Source organism: Pristiophorus japonicus, chromosome 22, assembly GCF_044704955.1.
Source record: "Pristiophorus japonicus isolate sPriJap1 chromosome 22, sPriJap1.hap1, whole genome shotgun sequence".
In the NCBI taxonomy this organism is placed as follows: Eukaryota; Metazoa; Chordata; class Chondrichthyes; family Pristiophoridae; genus Pristiophorus; species Pristiophorus japonicus.
In genome coordinates, this window is record NC_091998.1 from 65,780,311 (window position 1) to 65,800,701 (window position 20,391).

A 20,391-nucleotide genomic window follows, 5' to 3' on the forward strand; every position below is an offset into this window, starting at 1 on the left:
TAACTCGCACCGAGTGCCACTCACCCATCACCCCCTGTCCTAACTCGCACCGAGTCCCACTCACCCATCACCCCCTGTGCCCTAACTCGCACCCAGTCCCACTCACCCATCACCCCCTGTGCTCACTGCCCAGTGTCCTAACTCACACCGAGTCCCACTCACCCATCACCCCCTGTCCTAACTCGCACAGAGTCCCGCTCACCCATCATCCCCTGTGCTCGCTGCCCCGTGTCCTAACTCGCACCGAGTCCCGCTCACCCATCACCCCCTGTGCTCACTGACCGACATTGGCTTCCGGTTAAGCAACGCCTCGATTTCAAAATTCTCATCCTGGTTTACAAATCTCTGCATGGCCCCGCCCCTCCCCTATAATCCCCTCAAGCCTCACACCCAGAGATGTCTGCGCTCCTCTAATTCTGCCCTCTCGAATATTCCTGATTATAATCACTCAACCATCAGTGGCCGTGTCTTCAGCTGCCTGGGCCCCCAAGCTCTGGAACTCCCTCCCTAAACCTCTCCGCCTCTCCATCCTCCTTAAATATCTCTGACCAAGCTTTTGGTCATCCCCCATAATTTCATCTTGTGACTCTCGGTTTATCTGTTTTGTCTTACAACATTGCTGTGAAGCACCTTGGGACATTTTACTATGTTAAAGGCGCTATATAAATACAAGCTGTTCTTGTAGGTGGCTCGGTGTCAAATTGTGTTCGGTAACGCCCCTGGGAAGCGCCTGGAGATGTTTTCTTACGTTACGGGCACTATATAAATGCAAGTTATTGTTTACACCAATGGTACAGGTAAGAAGAACGGTGACACAAGGTACTGAGAATGACCAGTGCAACCACTCATCAGCAAGGTGGCGGTGTCTGCAAAGGAAAGCGGGGGAGGGGGAGGAAGGGGCTGGGGAAAGGAAAAATTGATGGCAAGAAAATAGAGGGGACAAAAATGAATCTCTCCCACATCACTGGTAATGAATTGCAGTTTAAGGGGAAATCATGAGGGGTGTGGACAGAGGAGAGAGAGAGAGAGAGAGAGAGAGAGAGAGAGAGACTGTTCCCATTGGTGGAAGGGTCGGGAAGCAGGGGACACAGATTTAAGGCGATTGGCCGAAGAACCAAAGGCGACAGGAGAAAAAAACTTTTTTTACGCAGCGAGTGGTTAGGATCTGGAATTCACTGAAAGGGCGCTGGAGGCAGACTCAATCGTGGCTTTCAAAAGGGAATTGGATAAATACCTGAAGGAAAGAATTGCAGGGCTAGGGGGGGGGGGGGGGGGGGGGGGAAGGGCAGAGGAGGGGGACTGACTGAGGTGCTCTTGCAGAGAGCCGGCACGGGCTCGACGGGCCGAATGGCCTCCTGTGCCGTAACCGTTCTAGGATTCTATGTTTCCAGGGAATTAAGTGGAAAGAACAAAAGTGAGTATTCGCTTAGTTCATGTCTAAATGAGTGAGTAGGACATCTGGCCAGTGCTGGGGGTGTCGGTGCCGACATCCAACAGGAAAGGCCTCGTGTCAGCCGTGGCTCAGTGGGCAGTACTCTCACCTCTGGGTCAGAAGGTTGTGGGTTCAAGTCCCACTCCAGGGACTTGAGCACAAAAATCTAGGCTGACACTCCCAGTGCAGTGCTGAGGGAGTGCCGCACTGTCGGAGGTGCTGTCTTTCAGATGAGACGTTAAACCGAGGCCCCATCTGCTCTCTCAGGTGGATGTAAAGAATCCCATGGCACTATTTTGAAGAAGAGCAGGGGAGTTATCCCCGGTGTCCTGGGGCCAATATTTATTCCTCAATTAACAGATGATCTGGTCATTATCACATTGCTGTCTGTGGGAGCTTGCGGTGCGCAAATTGGCTGCTCTGTTTCCCACATTACAACAGTGACTACACTCCAAAAGTACTTAATTGGCTGTAAAACGCTTTGAGACGTCTGGTGGTCGTGAAAGGTGCTATATAAATGCAAGTCTGTCTTACCCTTAAACAGGAAGACTGAAACTAGCCAGAACACAATTTCAAATCATATCCAGAAAAGTCATCATCTGGATAACGAGTTACTCTCGCTCTGGTTAGAGAAGTCTATTCTGTGGCGCACTGCCTCAAATCTCCACTTACTCCCAATTTTTAAGATTTTCAAAATTTGACCCCTTCATCAGTGTATCGATCATCTTTATCAATCCCTTGGATAACTGAAGTTTGACAAAATGCAGCTGATTCGCTCTCAGAGGACCATGGCCAACATGCTCATTCAAAGCCTCCCTGATAAAGTGCAACATCCCCACTGACACCTGGGAGTCCCTGGCCAAAGACCACCCTAAGTGGAGGAAGTGCATCCGGGAGGGCGCTGAGCACCTAGAGTCTCATCGCCGAGAGCGTGCAGAAACCAAGCGCAGGCAGCGGAAGGAGCGTGCGGCAAACCAGTCCCACCCTCCCTTTCCTCCAACCACTGTCTGTCCCACCTGTGACAGGGACTGTGGTTCCCGTATCGGACTGTTCAGCCACCTAAGAACTCATGTTAAGAGTGGAGGCAAGTCTTCCTCGAGGGACTGCCTATGGTGACAATGATGATGATGATGTTACAGTCCTGAGGAAACTGGTCACAAACCACCTCCGGCTAAAGTTAGACATTTTATTTCCGAGTTGTAGTGCGAACCAGTAAAACATCGCATCTCTCGCCAGAACTGAACTCAACACGAGAGCTGCAGAGACCACAGGTGCAACATTCCACGAGCCTTCAAACCCCCAAGGCTCTGAACATGCATCCGATTGGCTTCTGCCAAGTCTGCAGAGCCAGAACACCACTCAAAGCTCGAGTCAGTGTTACCTTCACCACTCGTGCACAAGAAAGCAAATACTGGGGCCCCCATCAACCCCACATGCCCTGCCGCCCAATCTTTCCAGTTCAGTGTGTGGGGTTGGTAAAACTGGGCTTGTCCAGGGCACTCCGCTGAAAATAATACGACGCAAAACAGAAAAAAAAAGTGACGTCAAATTCCATAACTGAATTCGAGGGGGACGCTGGGAGAAATATTGAAAACACACGCAGGATTTCACAACAACAAAAAGTTTCTCTTCACAGAGACTAGAAGCATCCTGGGTGTCTCTCTTCCCCCAACACCATTGTGGGAGCACAACCAGCACAGGGAGTGGGGAGGTTCAAGGTGGGCCCTACCACCCCAGCTTCTCAAGGCAACGGCTGGTGGGACGTTAATGTGGCCGGGACAGAATTGTTTACATTCTGGAAAAAAGAAAAAGTGTGCTTGCTCCATACAATCAGCATCTGCAAATATAACTCCCCACCTCATCACTCAAGACTCCAAGCCAATCGCCCCTTGATATTTGGAATGTTCCAATATCTGGAGTTTGGGGGGTGGGGTGGGGGGGGGGGGGGGGGGGAGATAATAGACCTTCCAGCCTCAGTCCATTTCCTGCCCACCTGGCACCCCCATCCCAACCAACAGATCCCTTAAAGGGGCCCACCATGTTGCCTGTAAACTTATTTTTACATTAGGCTTGGGAACGAAAGCCAGGACACCACATCTCAACTGCCACAATGATCTCATGGCTAACTCACTGTGCGCCGATATGCTTTCCGTTTGTGGGACATATTTCTAACCGGGGAAAGAAAGCGCAAACACACATTGGGACAGTGGCCCTTTAACTGCTTTCAAGCAATTGGCCGGTGGCCTTGTGTCAGCTAGTGACATCACTGCTGTCGGTGGACAGGCAGAGTCCAGCATGCCCGAGACTCGAGAGTCAGCCTGTTTTTGTCTCATTATTGCGTGGGATTCTGCAATCCCATCACTCATCACTGGTTTATGGGGACCAAGAAAGTCCAAGTGTCCTTTTTGCATTGTGGAAGTTTAACTTGGCCTTGGGACTATACTCTGGAACCTGAAATAGGGAGCACCTCCTGGAATTGGGATTGTATTTTCCCCTCCACAAATGGCAAGATTGCCAGTGTGATTCTAGGTTGCCCAAACGAGGTTTGAAGTCAGAGATGCAACGGACGAGGAATTTGGGCAGTCAGTCATTCGCCTGCATTCACCTTACGGGAGAACACCCAAACGGAGTGAAACTGTAAGCTGCTGGCACAAGGAAGATAATAAGTGCCAGCGAGCACGGAAAGCACCCGACAACGCTGTCTAACCACGCCACGTGAAGTCCCAGTGTAGTTTGGATGCAGTTGCCCCACTCGTTCCCGCGCCCCTTTCCTAATATTCATCCAGGGCGTCGGGGTGGGGCAACATCAGGCCACGGTCCTTAAAGACCTGAATCTTCAGCTGCTCCGCCTTATTCCGCACCTCCTGCTCCAGTCGCAGCTCCGCCAGAATCTTCTCAATGCTCACCTTCTGCAAGGGGGACGCACTCTCCTTCTCCAGATCCTGAAAAAAGGACAGTTCCATTTATCATCACTTATTCTCAGGGCACCCCACAGCACAGCCCCGCCCCCCCCGGCCTTCAACTCCAAACATCTCCAAACTGGAAACGGGCCCCAAATACCTCGCAATTTAAAGGTGTCTGTTCTGAAGAGATTGGGAGCCCCTCATTTTCCTCACCCCCTACCCTGGGTTCACCCACCCTCCAGAGCTTAATGCAAAGATCACGATTACCTCAAGAGCCAGATTAGCACAACCACCACATCAGACCACAATCCCCATCCGCCCCGACTTAGCAACCTTCTACAGTTCAGGAGTCCAATATTTAGGAATCTTGGAGACATCTCTCGCCGTTCCTCACTGGGTCAAAATCCTGGAGCTCCCTACCTTACATCGCTGTGGGCACACAGTCACCACACGGACTGCAGTGGTTCGAGAAGGCCCATCACCACCTGCAAGGGCAACTAGAGATGGACAATAAATCCCGGCCTGCCCACATCCTAAGAGAATGAATGAAGCACAAACCCCACCCCCCCCTTCCCCTGTGCAACATGGTTCAGCTCACCCTCCCGCTGGGAAGGGGCTCCGCCCACCCAGTGTTGGCCATGGTGGACAGACATCTGTGACCCGCATCGGCCCAGCTGCGGGATTGGCGTCGGAGGCCTATTAAACAGGGTTTAAGATTCTGGATGAGAAGCAGAGTAATTTGGGGGATGTTAGCTGGGCTTTGTTGCAGGGATCCAAAGTTAGAGACTCGGGCCATTTCTGACCAGGCTCAAAGCTTCCCAATGCTCCAGACAGAGGAGAAAGTTGGTTCCATCAACTCAGACCGGATTGAAAGATGAGGAGCACCCTGAATGTCCACCCCTCCCGAGTCCAGGCCAAACTTACAATCTCTCCCAGCAGCACAACATTTTCTCCCCTCACGATGAAGATACCACGAGGGATGTCTCCGTACAGCTGGCCCACGTGAATGCGTTCCATCGTCTGATGCAGCACCAAATTAGCTGCAGAGAGAAAGACAGAAATTGCAGTTTAAGCACCGCGGTGAATGACTGCAGCATCGTCAAACCTAGCTTCAAGCAGACCTCCGTCAAACAGGCAGAGTACATTGGGTGTTCAGTTACAGAATGGAGAAGCTGGGGTTGTTCTTCTTGGAGCAGAGAAGGTTGAGAGATTTGATCAAGGTGTTCAAAATCATGAGGGGTCTGGACAGAGTAGAGAGAGAGAGAAACTGTTCCCATTGGTGGAAGGATCGAGAACCAGAGGGCACGGATTTAAGGTGATTGGCAGAAGAACCAAAGGCGACATGCGGAAATTTTTTTTTTTTCCTTTTAAACACAGCGAGTGATTAGGATCTGGAATACACAACCCGAGGGAGATGGAGGCAGACTCTATCACGGCTTTCAAAAGGGAAAAAACATAGAAACATAGAAAATAGGTGCAGGAGTAGGCCATTCGGCCCTTCGAGCCTGCACCGCCATTCAACAAGATCATGGCTGATCACCCACCCCAGCACCTCCCCCCTCCACCCCCTCCATCCCCCCCTCTCACCCCCCCCATCCCCCCTCTCTCCCCCCCCATCCCCCCCCCATCCCCCCCCCCATCCCCCCCCACTCCCGCAAGGACCACATCCAACTCCCTCCCGAACACATCCAATGAACTGGCATCAACAACTCTCCGCGGCAGGGAACCCCACAGGCCAACAACTCCCCGAGTGAAGAAGTCTGTCTCCAACCCAGCCCCAAACAGCCCCTCCCGCCATCCAAAGACCGTGCCCCCCCACCCGGGCTCCGGACCCACCCAACACCAGGAACACTCCCCCCGCCTCGTCCCGTCAGAATCCTTCTCAAATGTCGAACACCCCCGGATGTCGAGCCCCCAGCCCCGGCCACCCCGGAGCCACACCCCCGCGACACCAACCACCACATCCACCAACCGCCATCTGCGCAGTCAACCCGTCCACCCCACTCTGAACACTCCCCGCACCGAGGCACAGAGCCCCCAGGCCCGCCCCTCTAACACACTTCGCCCCGCCCCCCACAGACCTTCGCTGCAATGTGGCCCCTCCCTGGGTTTCTCCGCCCCCCACTTCCACCACTCTCCCCTCCATCTCCCGCCCCCGTCTCCCCTCCACTTCCCCGCACAGGCTCCCATCTTGGGGGCGGTAATCTTCTGGGGCCGGGAATTTTAGCCTCCAGCCTGGAAGTCCTGCTCCCACCGCAGAATTGGCCTTCGCTTCCATTGAGGGGTGGTAAGTGCAATTTCCCACACTCCACCTCCCTTGGGGGCAGTTACCGGGGCACGACTGGATGCTCCTGCGACAGTCTGAACTGGTGCTCTCCACTCTCCCGTGACGTGACAGTGGGAACTGGTGCTCTCCACTCTCTGTCCTGTGACAGTGGGAACTGGTGCTCTCCACTCTCTGTCCTGTGACAGTGGGAACTGGTGCTCTCCACTCTCTGTCCTGTGACAGAGAGTGGAAAGTTGGATAAGTACCTGAAGGAGAGAAATTTGCAGGGCTATGGGGGGAAAAAGGGTGGAGGAGTGGGACTGGCTGAGGTGCTCTTGCAGAGAGCCGGCACGGGCTCGATAGGCCGAATGGCCGCCTCCTATGCTGTAACCGTTCTGTGATTGTAATGGGTAGAGCAGCAGTGTCCCATGACACCGAGATCCTCAAACAGCATCTTAACTGCGATGTAACTCGTCTGGTTTTGAACTGTATAAAACACTGGTTAGGCCACAGCTGGAGTACTGCGTGCAGTTCTGGTCACCACATTACAGGAAAGATGTGATTGCACCAGAGAGGGTACAGAGGAGATTTACAAGGATGTTGCCAGGACTGGAGAATTTTAGCTGAGGAAAGATTGGATAGGCTGGGTTTGTTTTCCTTGGAACAGAGGAGGCTGAGGGGAGACCTTATTGAGGTGTATAAAATTATGAGGGGCCTGGATAGAGTGGATAGGAAGGATCTATCTCCCTTAGCAGAGGGGTCAACAACCAGGGGGCATAGATTTAAAGTAATTGGGGGGAGGTTTAGAGGGGATTTGAGGGGAAATGTCTTCACCCAGAGGGTGGTGGGAGTCTGGAACTCACTGCCTGAAAGGGTGGTAGAGGCAGAAACCCTCACCACATTTAAAAAGTACTTGGATGTGCACCTGAAGTGCCGTAACCTACAGGGCTACGGACTGAGAGCTGGAAAGTGGGATTAGGCTGGGTAGCTCTTGGTCGGCCGGCGCAGACACGATGGGCCGAATGGCCTCCTTCCGTGTAGTAAATTTCTATGGTTCTATGACCGAGACGGTTCCCGTTTTCTTTTATATAAAGTGCCCCTCTGATATTTCTGAAGCACTATCCGGGGGAGCTCGTCCCTGATTTTTGAAATGAGTTGAGTTTCTCGCTGATTCCTGATCTCGAAGGCAGTCAATATTTATGGTCCTTAAACATTTGAACAAAGGGGCCAGAATTGGCAGCTCGGGAGGCCCAAGGAGTGTTTCACCTCTGGCACTGCCAAACATGCACACGCAGAGCCCTGTGCAAAGCTCCCGTGCACTCACAGGAGCAAAGTGTGTCCTTCCCAGGACTGGATTGCAGAAGGCACGGATTTAAATGGCGTTAATTTCTCTTGGATTTGCCTCAGCAGTGGAGTGTTAGTTTGTGTTGCTTTGCTAAGTGCCAATTCTAAAGCCTTTGCTGCATTTTCCCGTTTAAAAAAAAAAAATGGTTTCATTAAAAAGTGCATTGTGGTAGCTGGGACAAATGACATTAAGATGAGAGCGACAGATTTGTGTCAGGCAAAGGTACTGAGGGATATGGAGCAAAAAATCAGGTATGATCTAACTGAATGGTGCAACAGGCTCGAGGGGGTGAATGGCTTTCTAAACTCAAGGAATACAAGCCAGGTTTATGCAACCTGTCCTCATAATTTAACCTCGAGTCCCGATAGCATTCTGGTGAATCAGCGCTGCCCTCCACCAGGGTCAATACATCGCTGTTGAGGTTTGGTGCCCAGAACACAGGGCTCTGGATTGGTCTGATGCAGTGACCAAACTCTGAAAGCTGCACAGTGCTATGGGAGTGTTTACAACAGGCACCGTCCCCAATCCATATTGCCAGAGCTTGGCAAAAACTTACGGGGAGGGCACAGGACAGTTGGTGAATAAAGGAGAAAGTGTATTCTATTCGAGCATCACCCAACACAGAGCACTTCTACATTCTCGAGATACATAGAAACATAGAAAATAGGTGCAGGAGTAGGCCATTCGAGCCTGCACCGCCATTCAATAAGATCATGGCTAATCATTCATCTCAATACCTCTTTCCTGCTTTCTCTCCATACCCCTTGATCCCTTTAGCCATAAGGGCCACATCTAACTCCCTCTTGAATATATCCAATGAACTGGCATCAACAACTCTCTGCGGCAGGGAATTCCACAGGTTAACAACTCACTGAGTGAAGAAATTTCTCCTCATCTCGGTCCTAAATGGCCTACCCCTGATCCTTAGACTGTGACCCCTGGTTCTGGACTTCCCCAACATCGGGAACATTCTTCCTGCATCTAACCTGTCCCGTCCCGTCAGAATTTTATATGTTTCTATAAGATCCCCTCTCATTCTTCTAAACTCCAGTGAATACAGGGATGCAAACCTGGACCTGACACTGCTTCCCCCGACTCAGGTGAAGACACATTTTCTTGGCCACGACGCTTTGAACAAGTGAGTTACGTGTTGTGTAAACTGCCGCTTCATTACTCACCAAACTGATCGATACTTCTCAAGTATCCAATCAACGTCCGACCATCACGAAGAAGGACCAGGTGTTTCTCTGCAAGATCACAAACCGAGAACACAGGTTAGTTTCCACGCTCTCTCTTGGATGTTGTGGTTGCTTGGCGCAGTCCCTCGGAGAATGGCCAACCCTCAGTACCTTGTCTGAGGGACCAGTCCACCCACACACGACTGGACGTATCCGAGCAGGGGCACACACACGCGACAAATGTGGACAGACTATTTGACCAGGGGTGCCTTAGCCAGACCTTGCCCCCATCCAACAGCCACTTAGTCTCTTTCCACAGGAGTCCCTGGACCATGGTCTCAAGAGACAAGCCTGGCCTACCACACCCCTCCCCACCAGATTCCCACCCCCCCCCCCCCCGCCCCGCCCCAACCATTGTTGTCAAAGTCCTCTGTCATCACTGTCTCATTCACCAATCAGCAAATGCATCAGACCAGACTTCGCACTCACAGAAACTGGCTTTAGAAATCCCAGCATGATGTGTGTTCAATGTGGCCGTTGCAAACCGGTGTGGACTGCCAATGTATTGGGTGAGCATTGGCAGTGCATTGACAAATGGAATGTGTAGCAGTGCTGTAAAGGAGAAACTGTGGCAGTACCAACCTCTACCACTGTGTGGCGGCAAAGGACGCCCCTCAGTGTATGGTACAACAGCGCCCTCTAGTGCCAGGCATGAGGACTACATGAAGGGGAGGCAGGTCACCAACAGGGGCCGAGGAACATAGGTAGCAGGTCGGGGCGATTAGAGGGAGCAGTGTGCGGCGGTGTACCACTGCAGGGAGCAGCGCGTGCTGCTGCAGGAGGGAGATGGCTGCGAATAGGGCGACAGGATTGGACGTAACCATAACCCAGGTCGGTGATCGGAGCGGGGGCAGGTACAGCAGGAGCGGCGAGGTCGGGGCAAAGGAGCGAGTGATGGCGGAGCAACGTGATCGGGGCCCGGGGACAGCACGGGCCCAGCCCACACACTGCAATATGTGAGTGCACTAGGTCCGTGCAGCAGAGCAGGTCTCCAGTCATCTTGTGTAACCCTTGCCACTGGACCAAGACCTCGCTCTGTCAAGCCCGTGTGGTTAAAAAAATCCACCCACAGACATCTTCCGCCCTTCAGGATGTAGTTCGGGATCTGGAATATTCATCATCATCGGTGGTCCCTCGAACGAGGATGACTTGCTTCCACAAGAGTTCACAGATGTTTCAATGAAGACCCGACGTTCCAGATCCTGAACTCCAGTTGAAGGGTGGAAGATGCCTGTGCGTGGATTTTTTTAACATGGGGTGACCGTTGCACACCAGCCACCACACGGGCTTGACAGAGCGAGGTCTTGGTCCAGTGGCAAGGGTTAACCAGGACGACTGGAGACCAGCTCTGCTGCACGGACCTAGTGCGCGCACACATCGCAGTGTGGGCTGGACCCGTGCTGCCCCTGGGCCCTCGCCTCTCCTGGACCCCGTACCCTCATACGCCGCACCTTCGCCCACGATCTCTCGCCGCTCATCCGCCCCGACCTTCCCACTCCTCTGTACCTGGGCCCTGATGATGTTCCTGCCCACGCTCCAAAACGGCGACCGGGGTTTTGAGGACATCGCCCAGATGCCCATCTCAAAATCGTCGCACACTTGGAGCAGCTCGTGCTGGAGGTTGAAGTGGTCCACTGCTCCAGCTCGTTTATAGCCCGACCTGTGGAGCTGTTCTCTCGCAGGTCAGGGGGTCACAATGTAACATTAGGTCCTTCATTGAAACACCTGTGAACACATCCCTTTTTGGCATGGAGCAAGTCATCCTCGAAACGAGGGACTGCCTGTGATGAGGAACAGGAGGAGGCCATTTAGCCCCTCCAGCCAATTCTGCCATTCAATGATATATTAACTGATTTGAGTCTCAACCCCAGCTACACACCTTGGTTCCTAACCCTTAATACCCTTTGCTTAGCAAAAAAAAAAATCAATTAATTTCAGTTTTGACATTTTTAAATTCACACCCAGCCTCAATAGCTTTTTGGGAGAAGAGATTTCCGGGTTTACACTATACTGTGTGAAGAAGTGGCTCCTGACATCACCCCTGAATGGTCTGGCTCTGACTTTAAGGTTATGCCCCTTGTTCTGAACTGCCCCACTGGAGGAAATCTTTCTCTGTATTAACTGTTGTCAACTCCTTTAATGTTACTGGGCCAGTAATCCCGAGGCCTGGACTAGTGATCCAGAGACGAGAGTTCAAATCCCACCACGGCAGCTGGGGAATTTAAATTCAGTTAATTCAATAAATCTGTAATTAAAAAGCCAGTATCAGTAATGGTGACCACGAAACTACCGGATTGGTGTAAAAACCCATCTGGTTCACGAATGTCCTTTAGGAAGGGAAATCTACCGTCCTTACCCGGTCTGGCCTATGTGACTCCAGACCCACAGCAATGTGGTTGACTCTTAACTGCCCCTCTGAAATGGCCCAGCGAGACACTAAAGGGCAATTAGGAATGGGCAATAAATGCCAGCGTTACCAGTGACACCCACATCCCATAAACAAATATAGAAATAATTTTTAAAATCTCAATTCGATCACCTTCTATACTCAAGGGAATACAAGCCCAGTCTATGCAACCTGTCCTCAATATAACCCTTTTAGCCCCAGTATCATTCGGGTGAATCTGCACTGCTCCCCTCTAAGGCCAGTATACCCTCCCTGAGCCACGGGGCCCAGAACTGAATGTATTCCAGATGGGGTGCAACCAGAGCTCTGTACCCTGCCGCATTACTTGCACCCCTTTGTATTCCACTTTGAGAAAAGGCCAACATTCCATTAGTGTTTTAAATATATTTTTGTTCCTGTCCTCCAGCTTGTAGCAATTTCTGTAGATAGATTCACCCACAGTTCCCACCTTTATACAACAAATATTTTATACAAGGAACATCACTTGTCCAAATTCTCCAAAGTCATGACATCACACTTTGCCCACACTGAACGCCATCGGCGACTGGTCTGCCCACTCATTTAATCAATCACCCTTTACAAATTGGGAAAACTACTTTTAAAAATTCGTTCCTGGGACGTGGGCGTCGCTGGCAAGGCCGGCATTTATTGCCGATCCTCAATTGCCCCTTGAGAAGGTGGTGGTGAGCCGCCTTCTTGAACCGCTGCAGTCCGTGTGGTGAAGGTGCTCCCACAGTGCTGTTAGGGAGGGAGTTCCAGGATTGTGACCTAGCGACGATGAAGGAACGGCCGATATATTTCCAAGTCAGGATGGTGTGTGACTGGGAGGGGAACGTGGAGGTGGTGGTGTTCCCATGCGCCTGCTGCCCTTGTCCTTCTAGGTGGTAGAGGTCGCGGGTTTGGGAGGTGCTGCCGAAGAAGCCTTGGCGAGTTGTTGCAGTGCATCTTGTAGATGGTACACACTGCAGCCACGGTGCGCCGGTGGTGGAGGGAGTGAGTGTTGAAGGTGGGGGATGGGGAGCCGATCAAACGGCTGCTTTGTCCTGGATGATGTCGAGCTTCTTGAGTGTTGTTGGAGCTGCACTCATCCAGGCAAGTGGAGAGTGTTCCATCACACTCCTGACTTGTGCCTTGTAGATGATGGAAAGGCTTTGGGGAGTCAGGAGGTGAGACACTCGCTACAGAATACCCAGCCTCTGACCTGCTCTTGTTGCCACAGTATTTATGTTAAACAACAACAAAACAAAACGGTGCAAATACACAGGCGGCCAGTGGGTAGGGCCCCCACATCAGAACTGAAAGGCTTTGCTCAGGTGCTGACTTACCTCCTGTGCATTTTTAGCATTTAAAAAAAAAGACAAAAAATTCAAGGACCGCTCAACACCAAAAGCTGCTGAAAACACTGCCCACTGCATCCAATTGTGTCATGTATCCTACATGGTCAGTGTTTGTACTATTACCAGGTGTGCCACCAGAGGGCACGGCAGTGGGAGACTCGCAGGTTACCTGTACAGGTGTGCCTGGCCTAGTATAAAAGGCAGGTCACCAGGAGTTATCAATAAAGGATGAAGGTCACTACAGTTCAAGCACAACACATTGATCAGAGCATCTGAAGACACATCCAACTCCACTCCTTGCTTTCTACACCTGCAATCCCAACATAAATATTGAATTATCAGATTTTTATGCTGAGATTAAATACAATGTAGATTTTCACTGATAAATTGTCACTCCTTAACACCAGAGGTGCTGAGACCAATGGCTCTCACCCATCACTCCAGCGCTGCAGAGAGGAACTTTAATAGGACCATGTCTTCCCAACCCCAGATCTTGCACATAGAAGCAGAGCTTCCAGGTCACTATAATCTTCCAAACTTCTCCCGATTCAGGAATGACTACAATCTTCCTGTGTCAGCCGTGGCTCAGTGGGCAGCTCACTCGCCTGAGACAGAAGGTCGTGGGTTCAAGTCCCACTCCAGGGGTTTGAGCACATAAATCCAGGCTGACACTCCAGTGCAGTTCTGAGGGAGCACTGCATTGTCGGAGGTGCCGTCTTTCCATGGGATAAAAGATCCCATGACACTATTTCAAAGAAGAGCAGGGGAGTTATCCCCGGTGTCCCGGCCAAATTTATCCCTCAATCAACTTAACAAAAAAAAACAGATGATCTGGTCATTATCACATTGCTGTGTGTGGGAGCTTGCTGTGCACAAATTGGCTGCTGCGTTTCCTACATTGCAACAGCGACTACACTCCAAAAGTACTTCATTGGCTGTAGAGCGCTTTGAGTTGTCCGGTGGCTGTGAAAGGCGCTATATAAATGCAAGTCTTTCTTTAAGTTCTCTCGATTCAGGACTAACTATAATCTTCCAAACTTCTCTCGATTCAGGAACCGTTTCTTTAGATTGGAAAATTGTGCATGTCACTCTGCTTTTTAAGAATGGAGAGGGAAAAAAAAAAAGGGAATTTTAGACCAGTTAGCCCAACATCTGTTGTGGGGAAATTACTAGAGACTATAATGAAGATAGGGTGACTGAACACCTCAAACTTTCAGCTGATCAGTGAGAGCCAGGATGGATGTGTGACAGGTCGGTGACTAAAGTAGTGGACAGGGGAATGTCTATGGATGTTATTTATATGGACTTCCAGAAGAAATTTGATAAAGTCCCACATAAGATACTGTTACTTAAGGTAGACGCCCACAGAATGGAGGCGAATTATTGACCTGGTTTGGAAATTGGCAGAGGGGCAGGAGACAGAGAGTGGGGATAATGGGCACGTACTCTCATTGACAGGATGTGACTAGTGTGGTCCTGCAGGGATGTGTGTTGAGGCCTCAACTATTCATTCACTATTTATTAATGACTTAGATGGGGGCACAGAAAGTCATATATCCAAATTTGACGATGACACAAAGATAGGTAGCATTGCAGCAATGTCGATGGAAGTGTAAAATAACACCGGGATATCGACAGATTCAGTGAATGGGCAAAACCGCGGCAAATGGATTTCAATGGCAAATGGGAGGTCATCTACTTTGGACCTAAAAAAAGGATTGAACAGGGTACTTTCTAAAAATACAGTAGTGAAAAACAGTGTCTGTCCAAAGAGACATGGGGATCCAGGTACATTGATTAAAATATCACGGACAGATACAGAAAATAATCAAAAAGGCTAATGGAATGCTGGCCTTTATATCTAGAGGACCAGAATACAAGGGGGTAGAAGTCATGCTGCAGCTGTACAAACCCTGGTTAGACCACACCTGGAGCACTGTGAGCACCACACCTGAGGGAGGATGTATTAGTCTTGGAGGGAGTGCAGCGTAGGTTTACCAGAATGTTACCTGGACTTCAAGGGTTAAGTTACGAGGGTTGTATTCCCTGGAATTTAGAAGGTTAAGGTGTGATCTGATCGATGTTTTCTGGATATTACAGGGTCAGATAGGATAGATATAGAGAGATTATTCCCACTGGTTGGGGCATCTCGGACTAGGGGGCACACGGAACTCTCTGCCACAAATGACAATTAATGCTAGATCAATTATTAATTTTAAATCGAAGTTTGATAGCTTTCTGTTTACCAATAGTATTAAGGGATATAGGGCAAAGAGAGGTATATGGAGTGAGGTCACAGATCAGCCAGGATCTCACTGAATGGGGGAACAGGCTCGAGGGGCCGAATGGCTCAATGAGTCCCAGCTGACACAAATATAAATTAATTCAGTGCATTTAAAATCAGTTAGCAACAAGTCAGTCACCTTCAGGAAACGGGTTTAAGACTTCAATCGGTTTTAGTAGCTGGTATAAATATCGCCATTGATAATAAAATGAGATTTTGCATTGCTGGCTCAAATTTGGAAGCACTTTATTTAAAAACAACTTATAACAAGTTTAAGAAAAATAAAGTTTTTGTAACGAGCATCTCACTCAGAAACATCGAATGTTTCACGTACTGTGAGCTCGGAGGCGGTATTATAAACTCAAAGACAAAAAAAATGCAATTCATGTCACACAAGACCTGCATAAAGCTGGAGTTTAACAAGGTGCCGACAATTAATGTCACAGTGGGAGTGTGAAATATTAAAACAAATACTAATGCACCCACACCGCCCAGACAAGGCGGCTAAAGTTGTAAAGTTAGTAAACTTCCCAGCCGCACTCACTGTCCGTGTCCTCGATCAGACTGGCTGTCCCCGGCATGTAGTTCATCACTGCAGCCCTGCTCCACACTCTCCCCAAACAGCAAGCCCCTTCGCCTCCTTGCGGCGATTTTAAACCTTTCTGGGCTCCGGCCACTCCCCCTTAAAGGGGCCAGTGCCCCAGTCAGAGCTCACGGCACAGGAGGAGGCCACTCGGCCCATTGTGCTTGTGCTAGCTCTCTGAAAGGTTTGACCCAGTAGGTCCTATTTCCCTTAGCGGAGGGGTCAACAACCAGGGGGCATAGATTTAAAGTAACTGGGGGGAGGTTTAGAGAGGATTTGAGGGGAAATTTGTTCACCCGGGGGTCTGCAACTCACTGCCTGAAAGGTAGTGAAAAGAGAGAGACACAGGGAACTCCGAGAAGACGGATCATGTTCTTCGAACCCACTGGTGCATGCTAGCTCGGTGCGTATCTTACAAGGGCCATCGTTTGGGCGGATGAAATCCAGAAGTCATGACACTGTCACTATTCACTTCATACCCAATAAACCTGTTAACAATCTGCACACAATGCCCCATGTATGGTGGGGGGAGGGGGGGTATAAGGCCTTGTGCTTGGGTAAGGGTCTTCAGCTGGCGGAGGGATGCACTTGTGCTGGGCTAAGGGACTTCGGCTGGAACTTGGTGGCATTTGGGGAGATCTATCCTCTGGCTTCTGAAGTCAAAATGGATTGAATTACACATTGGAAATTCACTCAGAACTTGGGCTGGGTGGTTTCAGTTACACAGTCCAGAGAAACTTCAGGGTGTGGCTTATCCTCCCAGGGGACCAATCAGCAATAGGTCATGTGATGGCGAGCCAATCAGAGAAACAGCTGCATTTCAGTTAGTGCAAATAGACGCATCCTTTTAAAAACCTCTACGTGCTTTAAAGAAAGACTTGCATTTATATAGCACCTTTCACAACCATCGGACGTCCCAATGCACTTTACAGCCAACAAAGTACTTTTGGAGTGTAGTCACTGTTGTAATGTGGGAAACGCGGCAGCCAATTTGCGCACAGCAAGCTCCCACTAACAGCAATGTGATAATGACCAGATAATCTGTTTTTGTTATGTTGATTGAGGGATAAATATTGGCCCAGGACACCGGAGATAACCTGCTCTTCTTCAAAATAGTGCCATGGGATCATTAACATCCACCTGAGAGAGCAGACGGGGCCTCGGTTTAACGTCTGATCCAAAAGACAGCACCTCTGACAGTGCAGCACTCCCTCAGCGCTGCCTGGATTTTTGCCCAAGGCAAGAGTGCTGCCCACTGAGCCACGGCTAATCCAACAACTTGTAAACTCCATATTGTTACATATGTGGACTTGTATTTACTCTGTACAGCCACCAGAGGGCTCAACCCCCAGAGTCCCAAGGGATCCCATTATCCCTTGGGAGCACAGGTATTTAAGGAGGCTTCACAGGTTGGAGAGGCGCTCTGGAGACCTGCAATAAAAGACTATAAGGTCACACTTTACTTTGAGCTCACAGTATTCAGTCTGACTCTTTCTCCATACACAACACATATTATCTAACTAACTTACTTATTTAACAATCTATATATGCCTATTCTTATGGTACAATGTCCTTGGGCCTGTAATTCGCCCTTCTCTAATGTTATCAGTGTCATTGAGAGGAAGCGACAGGATTTGCGAGCACACAGTTCAAACCAATTCTGTCCACATGAACTGTTTTATCTTTGTTCTGTACTAGAATATTAAAAAACATCCATATTCCTAGTTACACTCTCGTTCAAAGGTGGAATTATAAAATATAGAAATTTACAGCACAGAAGGAGGCCATTCGGCCCATCGTGTCTGCGCCGACCATAAAAGAGCTACCCAGCCTAATCCCACTTTCCAGCTCTCAGTCTGTAACCCAGTAGTGCACATCCAAGTACTTTTTAAATGTGGTGAGGGTTTCTGCCTCTACCACCCTTTCAGGCCGTGAGTTCCAGACCCCCACCACCCTCTGGGTGAAGAAATTTCCCCTCAAATCTCCTCTAAACTTCCACCAAATTATTTTAAATCTATACCCCCTGATTGTTGACCCCTCTGCTAATCCACTCTATCCAGGCCCCTCATAATTTTATACACCTCAATAAGGTCTCCCCTCAGCCTCCTCTGTTCCAAAGAAAACAACCCCAGCCTATCCAATCTTTCCTCGTAGCTAAAATTCTCTAGTCCTGGCAACATCCTCATAAATCTCCTCTGTACCTTCTCTGGTGCAATCACATATTTCCTGTGATGTGGTGACCAGAACTGTACGCAGTACTCTAGCTGTGGCCTAACTAGTGTTTTATACAGTTCAATCATAACCCACCCTGCACTTATCTTCTATGCCTCGGCTAATAAAGGCAAGTATTCCCTATGCCTTCTTAACCACCTTATCCACCTGGTCTGCTACCTTCAGGGATCTGCGGACATGCACTCCAAGGCCCCTTTGTTCCTCTACACTTCTCAGTTTCCTACCATATATTGTGCATTCCCTTGCCTTGACCACACTCGATCAGCTCCGCTGGGCAGGCCACATTGTCTGCATGCCAGGCACAAGATTCCCAAAGCAAGCGCTCTACTCGGAACTCCTTCATGGCAAATGAGCCAAAGGTGGGCAGAGGAAACGTTACAAGGACACCCTCAAAGCCTCTCTGATAAAGTGCAACATCCCCACTGACACCTGGGAGTCCCTGGCCAAAGACCGCCCTAAGTGGAGGAAGTGCATCCGGGAGGGCGCTGAGCACCTCGAGTCTCGTCGCAGAGAGCATGCAGAAACCAAGCGCAGGCAGCGGAAGGAGCGTGCAGCAAACCAGTCCCACCCACCCCTTCCCTCAACCACTGTCTGTCCCACCTGTGACAGGGACTGTGGTTCTCGTATTGGACTGTTCAGCCACCAAAGAACTCACTTCAGGAGTAGAAGCAAGTCTTCCTCGATTCCGAGGGATTGCCTATGATGATGATAATGGCCCTCCCCAAATGCATTACCTTCACTTCTCCAGATTGAATTCTATTTGCCCCTGTTCTGCCCACCTGACCAGTTCATTGATATCCTCCTGCAGTCTGCAGCTTTCTTCTTCACTATCAACCACACGGCCAATTTTTATATCATCTGAAAACTTCTTAATCATACCCTGTTCATTCAAGTCAAAATCATTGAGATATACCACAGAAAACAAGGGACCCAGGACTGAGCCCTGCAGAACCCCACTGGAAACATCCTTCCAGTCACAAAACACCCATCGACCATTACCCTTTGTTTCCTGCCTCTGAGCCAATTTTGGATCCAACTTGCCACTTTGTCTTGGATCCCAGGGGCTTTTACTTTTATGACCAGTCTGCCCTGTGGGACCTTATCAAAAGCCTTTCTAAAATCCATATACATTACATCAAATGCACGACCCTTATGGACCCTTCTTGATTCCTCCTCAAAAAATTTAATCAAGTATAGGAGCAGGGAGGTCTTACTGCAGTTGTACAGGGCCTTGGTGAGGCCTCACCTGGAACATTGTGTTCAGTTTTGGTCTCCTAATCTGAGGAAGGACGTTCTTGCTATTGAGGGAGTGCAGCGAAGGTTCACCAGACTGATTCCCGGGATAGCAGGACTGACATATAAAGAAAGACTGGATCGACTAGGCTTATATTCACTGGAATTTAGAAGAATGAGAGGGGATCTCATAGAAACATATACAATTCTGACGGGATTGGACAGGTTAGATGCAGGAAGAATGTTCCCGATGTTGGGGAAGTCCAGAACCAGAGATCACAGTCTAAGGATAAGGGGTTGGCCATTTAGGACCGAGATGAGGAGAAACTTCTTCACTCAGAGAATTGTGAACCTGTGGAATTCTCTACCACAGAAAGTTGTTGAGGCCAGTTCGTTAGATATATTCAAAAGGGAGTTAAATGTGGCCCTTACGGCTAAAGGGATCAGGGGTATGGAGAGAAAGCAGGAATGGGGTACTGAAGTTGCATGATCAGAAATGATCATATTGAATGGCGGGGTAGGCTCAAAGAGCCGAAAGGTCTACTCCTGCACCTATTTTCTATGTTTCTAAGTTAGTCAGACACGACCTTCCCTTAACAAATCCATGCTGACTATCCTTGATTGGTCCGTGTCTTTCTAGATGACGATTAATATTGTCCCTTAGAACTTTTTCCAATAATTTGCCCAACACCAAGGTTGGGCTGACTGGCCTGTAATTACTTGGTCTATCCCTTATACCCTTTTTAAACAACGGTTCAACGTTAGCAGTCCTTCAGTACTCCGGCACCACACCTGCAGCCAGAGAGGATTGAGAAATGGTCAGAGCTTCACCCTTTCCTCCCTTGGAGTTACACAGTCGCTCAAGTATGTCATTACAAGTGACTGCATCTCAAATAGTCAGTCATTGTGTGTCAAGCACTGTGGGATATTGCGGAGTGATGTAAAGGTGCTTGCTTCATATCCATTCATGAGTCCAGTCTGATCCACCCTGATGCAAAGACACATTTCAGAATTGCCCAATTCAGGCATTCCATCACATGTTCTCGCAGCATAACTAAAACCGCCTATTTTCACATCCGTAACATCGTCCGTCTCCAACCTTGCCTCAGCTCATCCGCTGCTGAAGCCCTC

At 49.6% G+C, this 20,391-nt stretch overlaps 1 protein-coding gene across 1 annotated transcript; it reads right to left on the reverse strand.

The window, feature by feature from the left end:
- Positions 1 to 2,576: 2,576 nt before the first annotated feature.
- LOC139234797 (U6 snRNA-associated Sm-like protein LSm1) lies at positions 2,577 to 15,824 on the reverse strand. The gene is made up of 4 exons (XM_070865487.1): positions 15,757 to 15,824; positions 9,125 to 9,193; positions 5,260 to 5,375; positions 2,577 to 4,374 (listed from the first exon to the last, which is right to left on the reverse strand). Exons 1-4 carry the CDS (start codon positions 15,800 to 15,802, stop codon positions 4,204 to 4,206), a joined length of 402 nt encoding a protein of 133 aa, XP_070721588.1. The 5' UTR covers positions 15,803 to 15,824; the 3' UTR covers positions 2,577 to 4,203.
- Positions 15,825 to 20,391: the final 4,567 nt, after the last annotated feature.